General features: G+C 44.9%; 1 protein-coding gene across 1 annotated transcript; it reads right to left on the bottom strand.

The window, feature by feature from the left end:
• Positions 1–8,564: 8,564 nt before the first annotated feature.
• LOC110510198 (uncharacterized) lies at positions 8,565–11,016 on the bottom strand. Its single transcript, XM_021591577.3, has 4 exons — positions 10,450–11,016; positions 10,290–10,345; positions 9,600–9,750; positions 8,565–9,427 (listed from the first exon to the last, which is right to left on the bottom strand). Exons 2-4 carry the CDS (start codon positions 10,327–10,329, stop codon positions 8,851–8,853), a joined length of 768 nt encoding a protein of 255 aa, XP_021447252.2. The 5' UTR covers positions 10,330–10,345; positions 10,450–11,016; the 3' UTR covers positions 8,565–8,850.
• Between the last annotated feature and the right edge of the window lie 427 nt (positions 11,017–11,443).

Genomic DNA, 11,443 nt, shown 5'->3' with positions numbered 1-11,443 from the left:
GGAGGGGCCAGAAGTATACAGAATGGTGTCGTCTGCGTAGAGGTGGATCAGAGAATCACCAGCAGCAAGAGCAACATCATTGATGTATACAGAAAAGAGAGTCGGCCTGAGAATTGAACCCTGTGGCACACCCATAGAGACTGTCAGAGGTCCAGACAACAGGCCCTCCGATTTGACACACTGAACTCTATCAGAGAAGTAGTTGGTAAACCAGGCGAGGCAATCATTTGAGAAACCAAGGCTGTCGAGTGTGCCAATAAGAATGTTGTGATTGACAGAGTCGAAAGCCTTGGCCAGGTCGATGAATACGGCTGCACAGTAATGTCTCTTATCGATGGCGGTTATGATGTCGTTTAGAACCTTGAGCGTGGCTGAGGTGCACCCATGACCAGCTCTGAAACCAGATTGCATAGCGGAGAAGGTATGGTGGGATTCGAAATGGTCAGTAATCTGTTTGTTAACTAGGCTTTCGAAGACCTTAGAAAGACAGGGTAGGATAGATATAGGTCTGTAGTTTGGGTCTAGAGTGTCACCCCCTTTGAAGAGGGGGATGACCGCGGCAGCTTTCCAATCTTTGGGAATCTCAGACGATACGAAAGAGAGGTTGAACAGGCTAGTAATAGGGGTTGCAACAATTTCGGCAGATAATTTTAGAAAGAGAGGGTCCAGATTGTCTAGCCCAGCTGATTTGTAGGGGTCCAGATTTTGCAGCTCTTTCAGAACATCGGCTATCTGGATTTGGGTAAAGGAGAAATGGTGGGGGCTTTGGCGGGTTGCTGTGGAGGGTTTTTATTTTTATTTTATTTCACCTTTATTTAACCAGGTAGGCTAGTTGAGAACAAGTTCTCATTTGCAACTGCGACCTGGCCAAGATAAGGCATAGCAGTGTGAACAGACAACACAGAGTTACACATGGAGTAAACAATTAACAAGTCAATAACACAGTAGAAAAAAGGGGAGTCTATATACATTGTGTGGAAAAGGCATGAGAAGGTAGGCGAATAATTACAATTATGCAGATTAACACTGGAGTGATAAATGATCAGATGGTTATGTACAGGTAGAGATATTGGTGTGCAAAAGAGCAGAAAAATAAATAAATAAAAACAGTATGGGGATGAGGTAGGTGAAAATGGGTGGGCTATTTACCAATAGACTATGTACAGCTGCAGCGATCGGTTAGCTGCTCAGATAGCAGATGTTTGAAGTTGGTGAGGGAGATAAAAGTCTCCAACTTCAGCGATTTTTGCAATTCGTTCCAGTCACAGGCAGCAGAGAACTGGAACGAAAGGCGGCCAAATGAGGTGTTGGCTTTAGGGATGATCAGTGAGATACACCTGCTGGAGCGCGTGCTACGGATGGGTGTTGCCATCGTAACCAGTGAACTGAGATAAGGTGGAGCTTTACCTAGCATGGACTTGTAGATGACCTAGAGCCAGTGGGTCTGGCGACGAATATGTAGCGAGGGCCAGCCGACTAGAGCATACAAGTCGCAGTGGTGGGTGGTATAAGGTGCTTTAGTGACAAAACGGATGGCACTGTGATAAACTGCAGCTGTGGAGGGTGCCGGGCAGTTGACCGGGGTTGGGGTAGCCATGTGGAAAGCATGGCCAGTCGTATAGAAATGCTTATTGAAATTCTCAATTATAGCGGATTTATCGGTGGTGACAATGTTTCCTAGCCTCAGAGCAATGGGCAGCTGGGAGGAGGTGCTCTTATTCTCCATGGACTTTACAGTGTCCCAGAACTTTTTTTGAGTTAGTACTACAGAATGCAAATTTCTGTTTGAAAAAGCTTGCCTTAGCTTTTCTAACTGCCTTTGTATATTTGTTCCTAACTTCCCTAAAAAGTTGCATAACACGGGGGCTATTCGATGCTTATGCAGAACGCCACAGGATGTTTTTGTGCTGGTCAAGGGCAGACAGGTCTGGCATGAACCAAGGACTATATCTATTCCTAGTTCTGAGAGGGGCATGCTTATTTAACATGGTGAGGAAGGCACTTTTAAAGAATAGCCAGGCATCTACTGACGGGATGAGGTCAATGTCATTCCAGGATACCCCGGCCAGGTCGATTAGAAAGGCCTGCTCGCAGAAGTGTTTCAGGGAGCGTTTGACAGTGATGAGGGGTGGTCGTTTGGTCGCAGAACTATTACGGATAAAGGCAATGAGGCAGTGATCGCTGAGATCTTGATTGAAAACAGCAGAGGTGTATTTGGAGGGCGAATTAGTTAGGATGACATCTATGAGGGTGCCCGTGTTTACTGATTTGGGGTTGTACCTGGTAGGTTCATTGATAATTTGTGTGAGATTGAGGGCATCAAGCTTAGTTTGTAGGATGGCCGGGGTGTTAAGCATGTCCCAGTTTAGGTCACCTAGAGCTCAGAAGATAGATGGGGGGCAATCAGTTCACATATAGTATCGAGGGCACAGCTGGGGGCAGAGGAAGTTCTTATAGCAAGCGGCAACAGTGAGAGACTTGTTTCTGGAAAGGTGCATTTTTAGAAGTAGAAGCTCAAATTGTTTGGGTACAGACTTAGCCTGCAGAGTTCAGTATTACTTTCTATCTTTGCAGTAGATTGCAACACCACCCCCTTTGGCAGTTCTATCTTGGCGGAAAACGTTATAGTTAGCAATGGAGATTTCAGGGTTTTTGATGGTTTTCCTAAGCCAGGATTCAGACACGGCTAAGACATCTGGGTTGGCAGAGTATGCTAAAGCAGTGAGTAAAACAAACTTGGGGAGTAGGCTTCTAATGTTAACATGCATGAAACCAAGGCTTTTACGTTTACAGAAGTCAACAAATGAGAGCACCTGGGGGGTGGGAGTGGAGCTAGGCACTGCAGGACTTGGATTAACCCCCACATCACCAGAGGAACAAAGGAGAAGTAGGATAAGGGTACGGCTAAAGACTATACGAACTTGCCGTCTAGCACGTTTAGAACAGAGAGTAAAAGGAGCAGGTTTCTGGGCACGATAGCATAGATTCAAGGCATAGTGTACAAAGGTAAGGTAGGATGTGAGTACATTGGAGGTAAACCTAGGCATTGAGTAATGAAGAGAGAGATATAGTCTCTAGAGATGTTTAAACCAGGTGATGTCATCACATATGTAGGAGGTGGAACAACATGGTTGGTTAAGGCATATTGAGCAGGGCTAGAGGCTCTACAGTGAAATAAGACAGTAATCACTAACCAGGACAGTAATGGACAAGGCATATTGATATTAGAGAGAGGCATGGGTAGCCAAGAGAACATATGGGTCCAGTGAGTGGTTGGGCTGGCTGGGGACACAGTGATTCAGACAGTTCGCAGGCTAACATGCTAATAGGTAGTAGGCCGAAGCTAAACAAGCTAGCAGCTAGTAGACCAGGGCAAGCTAGCAGTTAGCAGGCCGGGTTAGCAAGCAAGCAATTAGCATGGGCTAGCAGTTAGTAGATAGCAGGGGCTAGAAAGTTAGCCTTTGGGGGGGGACGTCGCGATGGGGGTAAGTCTGTTTTTGCATCTACGTGCGGTGACGTCGATAGACCAGTAGTGGAATTAGTAGGGTTCCAGGTAGCTCTTGGTAACTAGCAGGCCGATATTGTAGCCCAGGAGTATGCTTCGGTGGTAGCACAGGAGCCCTGGCCGGGCTAGCTTCAAGCTAAATTGGTGCTTGCTCTGGGATGGAAACGCTAGCCAGGAGTAGTCATCCGGGATTGCGGTTAGCTAGTTGTGAAGATCCAGATGAAAATGTTTAGTTTGCGGTAGGAATCCGGGGATAAGGACCCCCACCAGAATGGAAGACCCAGAGTTGCCTCTGCTGCAGAGGATAAATTCATTAGAGTTACCAGCATCAGAAATTGCAGCCCAAATAAATGCTTCACAGAGTTCAAGTAACAGACACATCTCAACATCAACTGTTCAGAGACTGTGTGAATCAGGCCTTCATGGTCGAATTGCTGCAAAGAAACAACTACTAAAGGACATCAATAATAAGAAGAGACTTGCTTGGGCCAAGAAAAGACGAGCAATGGACATTAGACCTGTGGAAATTTGTCCTTGGGTCTGGAGTCCAAATTGGAGATTTTTGGTTGCAACTGCCGTGTGTGGGTGAACGGATGATCTCCGCATGTGTTTTTCCCACCATAAAGCACAAAGGAGGTGTTGTGGTGTGGGGGTACTTTGCTGGTGACACTGTCTATGATTTATTCAGAATTCAAGGCACACTTAACCAGCATGGCTACCACAGCATTCTGCAGCAATATGCCATCCCATCTGGTTCGGGCTTAGTGGGGCTATAATTTGTTTTTCAACAGGACAATGACCCAACACACTTCCAGTCTGTGTAAGGGCTATTTTACAGAGAAGGAGAATGTTGGAGTACTGCATCAGATGACCTAGCTTCCACAATCCCCTGACCTCAACCAAATTCAGATGGTTTGTGATGAGTTGGACCACAGAGTGAAGGAAAAGCAGCCAACAAGTGCTCAGCATATGTGGGAACTTCTTCCAGACTGTTGGAAAAGAATTCCAGGTGAAGCAGGTTGAGAGAATGGCAAGAGTTTGCGACATCAAGGCAAAGGGTGGCTATTTGAAGAATTTCAAATCTCAAATATATTTTGATTTGTTTAACACTTTTTTGGTTACAACATTATTCCATATGTGTTATTTCTACAATGTAGAAAATAGTAAAAAATAAAGAATAAGCCTTGAATGAGTAGGTGTCCTAAAACTTTTGACTGGTATTGTATATGTACATACAGTGCCTTGCGAAAGTATTCGGCCCCCTTGAACTTTGCGACCTTTTGCCACATTTCAGGCTTCAAACATAAAGATATAAAACTGTATTTTTTTGTGAAGAATCAACAACAAGTGAGACACTATCATGAAGTGGAACGACATTTATTGGATATTTCAAACTTTTTTAACAAATCAAAAACTGAAAAATTGGGCGTGCAAAATTATTCAGCCCCTTTACTTTCAGTGCAGCAAACTCTCTCCAGAAGTTCAGTGAGGATCTCTGAATGATCCAATGTTGACCTAAATGACTAATGATGATAAATACAATCCACCTGTGTGTAATCAAGTCTCCGTATAAATGCACCTGCACTGTGATAGTCTCAGAGGTCCGTCAAAAGCGCAGAGAGCATCATGAAGAACAAGGAACACACCAGGCAGGTCCGAGATACTGTTGTGAAGAAGTTTAAAGCCGGATTTGGATACAAAAAGATTTCCCAAGCTTTAAACATTCCAAGGAGCACTGTGCAAGCGATAATATTGAAATGGAAGGAGTATCAGACCACTGCAAATCTACCAAGACCTGGCCGTCCCTCTAAACTTTCAGCTCATACAAGGAGAAGACTGATCAGAGATGCAGCCAAGAGGCCCATGATCACTCTGGATGAACTGCAGAGATCTACAGCTGAGGTGGGAGACTCTGTCCATAGGACAACAATCAGTCAAATCTGGCCTTTATGGAAGAGTGGCAAGAAGAAATCCATAAAAAGTGTTGTTTAAAGTTTGCCACAAGCCACCTGGGAGACACACCAAACATGTGGAAGAAGGTGCTCTGGTCAGATGAAACCAAAATTGAACTTTTTGGCATCAATGCAAAACGTTATGTTTGGCGTAAAAGCAACACAGCTGAACACACCATCCCCACTGTCAAACATGGTAGTGGCAGCATCATGGTTAGGGCCTGCTTTTCTTCAGCAGGGACAGGGAAGATGGTTAAAATTGATGGGAAGATGGATGGAGCCAAATACAGGACCATTCTGGAAGAAAACCTGATGGAGTCTGCAAAAGACCTGAGACTGGGACGGAGATTTGTCTTCCAACAAGACAATGATCCAAAACATAAAGCAACATCTACAATGGAATGGTTCAAAAATAAACATATCCAGGTGTTAGAATGGCCAAGTCAAAGTCCAGACCTGAATCCAATCGAGAATCTGTGGAAAGAACTGAAAACTGCTGTTCACAAATGCTCTCCATCCAACCTCACTGAGCTCAAGCTGTTTTGCGAGGAGGAATGGGAAAAAATTTCAGTCTCTCGATGTGCAAAACTGATAGACATACCCCAAGCGACTTACAGCTGTAATCACAGCAAAAGGTGGCGCTACAAAGTATTAACTTAAGGGGGCTGAATAATTTTGCACGCCCAATTGTTCAGTTTTTGATTTGTTAAAAAAGTTTGAAATATCCAATAAATGTCGTTCCACTTCATGATTGTGTCCCACTTGTTGTTGATTCTTCACAAAAAAATACAGTTTTATATCTTTATGTTTGAAGCCTGAAATGTGGCAAAAGGTCGCAAAGTTCAAGGGGGCCGAATACTTTCGCAAGGCACTGTATCTACCTTAATTACCTGCTACCCTTGCACATTGTTACTCATTGTGTGTTTATTCCTCGTGTTTATTATTTTTCCATAATGTTTTCAATTTTTTTTCTCTCTGCATTGTTGGGAAAGGCCCATACACATTTCACTGTTAGACAACACCTGTTGTTTATGAAGCATGTGACAAATACAATTTGATTTGATAGTGGTTTGGTTCCCTCTTTGTATTTAAATGTCTCAGCCTGAGCTGAACTCAATACCCACTGCTGCTCTCCCTGCTGGGACAGACAGACATGTCCTATTAAAACTGGGACCACGAGGGACAGGGATAGCAGCACAGCTGTTATGAAGAGTAGTGCAGTAGAGCTTTTGTAATGGCTTTCAAGGCATGAACATTGAGGTCATAGAAACAGGGAGAGAGAATGAGAGGGAAGTGAAAGAGAGAATAAGAAGAATGATGGTACGGCATAACTAGCTGTAAACAGACAGACCGACCGACTTCTACAGAGTTCTGTAACAGAAGACACTTCCTCTTGTCCTAAAAATATATACTTCTTTGTTCCCTCTCATTGTAAGGATGGGTGATGTGGTAATATGCGTCTACCAGGGCAGTGTGTGAGAGGTTGTCGGTTAGCAGTGAACTCTCATAACCCCAGCCAGCTCATCTTGGAGTCAGGAGTGGTGTGACGGGAGCTGGAGGACTGTGGTCTGTGGTTAGTTGGTCACCTCTGGTCAGAGTGAGACCTCTCACCTCTAACTTCACATGAGTCTATGATGTCACCACAACTGGCTGTGTCTGGGCCAAAGGGCACTCAGCTGGGTCCTGTTTTGAAGGATTGATTCCATTCTCCGTGTGTGTGTGGTCAGTCATCTGCTTCTGACTCACTGATTTTGCTTTTGTAGCTGACAGGTGGCAACTTGCACCGAACAATAGGTTGACCTCACCTCCAATGCCCTTTTTTTACATAGAAATACAGTGTCCGTTCACTAGCAAACACAAGGACCATAAATCAAACACAGTTCACTATGTAAAAATGCTGCTCCAATGAACATAAGGAACACTGTAAGGACCATTTCCGTACTTGTCTCTTGTCGTTCTTATCTATTAGCCTTTTGCCAGTTCATTATAGGCTTAGATGTGGGCCCTTTATTCAGTCTATCATCACAGAACCCCTGTGACAATAAGGCAGATCTCATAGATTTGTTTTACAGTCTTACTACCAGGCAAAGATCTAAATCAACATCCACTTTTGGTTTATGCTGAGTATTCACGTTCCCTGTTATCACAGAGTTGTTTTATGGACATACGTTCTGCTACCCAATGCAGGTAACAGTAAACAATTAATATGCTTGTCTAACAGTGTTTGGAGGGTTAACAGTATGGCCAGTAGAAAGCGTTTGACAGGCCATTTATATTAGGTTGATAATGTAATGATGTTGAACAGAGGAAGTTCATGGCTAACCCAGCAGGGTTAACGGTTACTGGTGCCAGTGGCAGTTTGGGGCAGAGCCAAGGAATTTTGTTTTCCTCTGGGTGAGGCGGCATGGGAAAGCCCTGGCAGAGCCAGAGGGGGAGGGTGGGTGATACAGGTACATCATCAAACATGCAGAGACAGCTCTGAACATGCTCCATACCCACCTCTGGAGGGGGTTTGGGATTGTGGGGTGTGATAGGATTTCAGATAGTGTTACAGGACTGTGCTGTTTTTACAAGTAATTCAGAGAGAGAGGGAGAGGAGGGGGGGGGGGGGGGGTAGAGAGAGCTGTACATGACTGTTTGTCAGGTCATTGTATATATGGTTATTTTCTGATTTCTGTGAAGAGGTCAGTAAATCACCATCATTGTACAGGGCTTTATAATTCCCTGAATTGACAATGAACTGCCACTAGATGGCATTCATTCTAAAACTGTGTTGAAGGAGCAAGCAAGCTATTGCCAGTGGTGTGTATTCATGGATGCCAAGGGAAGCCAGCCTTCCCCCCCCAAAATGTACCAATAATAAAACATATACAATCATTTATATATTTCGAGCTAAACTGAGTGAACTCAACTGTGATTGGTCCTGGCGCACCAATAAAAAGTGTTTAGGGAATCCAGTTTGGATTTGGATTCACACCACATCAAAAGAAAAAAAACTTGGATTGTTGCATCTCGTTGTGTTGTTGTCCTCTGGTGGCCTTCTCTTAAATTAGCCATGGATGGAGATAGGGATTTGGATCCAAATGTTAATTCATACATTGTGCCTCTGGCCTCACAGGATGCTTTTTATTTCCATAAATTAACAACATCAACATGGCACAGTCACAGACCAACCTTCAGATAACAAACAAACAAAATACAAAGATGTCATTGACTCATCAGAGCCAATTCAGTTCATACAAAATACAGAATGGGCCTGTTCTGCATTACCAAGTTCATCTTTGTAAACTCTCCCTCATTCTATTGACAACGGTGGTATGTTCTAAGACTTTGAAGGGAGAATACAGTCATCAAAAGGGCAAGAGTAGTCAGATGGAGGAAAGTGTTTGTGATTTAGTTGGTGTTGGTGAAGGCCTGGTAGAGGGCGGTGAGCTGGGCCTTCAGGTCCTGGGCGTAGGGGTCCAGCTTGTCCTTCAGGTCCTCAGCATAGGGGGCCAGGCTCTGCTGCACCATCTGAGCTCTGGTGGTCAGCTCGCTCTGGAGGTTCTTGGTCAGGGGGGCCACTCTCTTCTGGAAGTCCTGCAGGTGCAGGTCTACTTTCTGCTTCAGCTCATCAGTGTAGGGGCCCAGCTGGGACTGCAGCTCCTTCACACTCTGCTCCAGACTCCCCTTCAGCTCCTCACTCTTCTGGAGCAGGGTGGACCTCAGGGTCTCGGAGTCCAGGGACTCTGCATAGGGAGCCAGATCCTGTTTCAGCTGCTCCACTCTCTGCTGGACTTGGGTCTTCATCTCCTCTGCGTAGGGTTCCAGTTTCCCCTTGACACTGCCCAGGTCTTGCTCCAGACGCTCTCTCAGCACCTCAGCCTCCTGGGTAATCTTGGTCATCAGGTCCTTGGCTGCAGAAGGGAGCTGCTCCTGCAGGGAGATGGCGTATTGGCTGGCCACGTCAGCGCTCTCTGTGATGCGGTCACTGCAGGAGAGGAGAGGAGAGGAGAGGAGAGGAGAGGAGAGGAGAGGAGAGGAGAGGAGAGGAGAGGAGAGGAGAGGAGGGTCAGTTCAGGTCCCCATCCTAGTAATCTGAGCGATTCGACTACAGACATTCCACACGTTATGACAACTACATCACAGATCATATTACTTACTTGACATCCTGTCCCAGCTGAGACTTCCTGATCATCTGGACGGTGTCTTCGGCCGTGTGCGTTGCCTTGGCAACGTAGTCCCAGAAGGCATCTGTCAGCTGCTCCAGCTGTGGCTTAGGCTCATCAGCGTAGAACAGGTTAGCATGGCAGCCTGTTAGGGCGTAGCAGAAGAGTTAGTTGTTGTGAAATTGTATATTTCAGGGTCATTACTGGTTAGGCATGGCAGCCTGTTGGGGCGTAGCAGAAGAGTTAGTTGTTGTGAAATTGTATATTTCAGGGTCATTACTGGTTAGGCATGGCAGCCTGTTGGGGCGTAGCAGAAGAGTTAGTTGTTGTGAAATTGTATATTTCAGGGTCATTACTAGTTAGGCATGGCAACCTGTTGGGGCGTAGCAGAAGAGTTAGTTGTTGTGAAATTGTATATTTCAGGGTCATTACTGGTTAGGCATGGCAGCCTGTTGGGGCGTAGCAGAAGAGTTAGTTGTTGTGAAATTGTATATTTCAGGGTCATTACTGGTTAGACATGGCAACCTGTTGGCGGCATTAAGGTAACTAGAAAAGTATACTCCCTCTGCCGTGGTTATTATTGACTATTGACTTAACATGAATTTGGTAGATTGATGGAAGGTTGTTGTACTTCAGCTCTATAAATTTCCCTTATAATCTGAAATATTCTTGTATCCCACTCACCAGTGAATACAGCCAGTGCGAGCACCACAAGAACCTTCATGACTCTCAATCAGATTCTGTGAAATAAAGCAACAATCACTTAAAGCGTTGTAATCCACCAGAAAAAAAACATAATGGAATACTATCAAATAATACCATGGACTTGTAGAATCCAGCTTACCGTCTTTGTGTATGAGTGTGTTGGTGTATCTCTGAGTCCAGTCTGCAGTGACTGTAGTTTCAGCCGTGTCCTGGCCTGTATATATAGTGAGCAGGACAGTAAGGAACACAAAGTCCAGGAGCCAGTGCCTCGCTGTCAGCAGTGCTCCAAATCATAAACCCTCAGACCGCAGTGCACCACTCAGCACCTGTCTACCTGACCCAGCCCAGTTCTGTCCTGACAACTCACCCTGGACCTGTCCCAATGAACCCCTGGACCCAGAATGCACAGGAGAGCACTGCGTTATCATCACCTCTGGGTAAAGTGTCACAAACAGAGTTTGGAACAAAAAGTAGTGATCAGAGATACTCAGTGAAGACCAATCTCCTGGGACTGCATGCTGATAAACACATCTCCATTCAATCCCCTTGTCTATAGTTTTTCAATGATATGCAGTAGTGATACATGTGCAGCAGGACACTTGTTGCCTTGCAGCTATACAGGTCTGTTACTGTTAATATCATCTGAGGGTAGATGTGTTGTATTGAGGCTTATGTACTTTTACATACACTAGCCTGTTCCTTTCTCTCAGGCATAATGTATCTTGGTCTTTATATATGATGCTACAACTCTACAATGCTGATAGTGAGTAACTGGTTCACACCAGGTCAGTTTCATGGATTTTTCCTTGATGGCACAGAAAGTCTCAGATCGAATCAGCCATTCTCTGAGCCAATCACAGCCATTTCTCAGACATAAATAGCACTTTGTCCAGACAACACCTTCCTCCCAACCTTCATGAAGTATCACAGTCTGATCAGATATGGTATTGATTTATAGTCAGTTTAAGTTTGATGTCCAGCCAGCTGGCATTGACTCCCAGAATATATTCTATGATATAGTTTTCAGTTTAACTGTGAGGTCATGTGTTCAAGCACTTCCATGTGTCAGTTGTCTGATCAAAGTTCATTTGACCCTGGCCCATACACACTGTGATAGGGTCTAATGTTAGGGG

This window comes from Oncorhynchus mykiss, chromosome 3, assembly GCF_057628025.1.
Source record: "Oncorhynchus mykiss isolate SJ-2025 chromosome 3, ASM5762802v1, whole genome shotgun sequence".
Taxonomy (NCBI): Eukaryota; Metazoa; Chordata; class Actinopteri; order Salmoniformes; family Salmonidae; genus Oncorhynchus; species Oncorhynchus mykiss.
The sequence above is the reverse complement of the archived record's forward strand: the minus strand, read 5'-3'. Positions and strand labels throughout refer to the sequence as shown.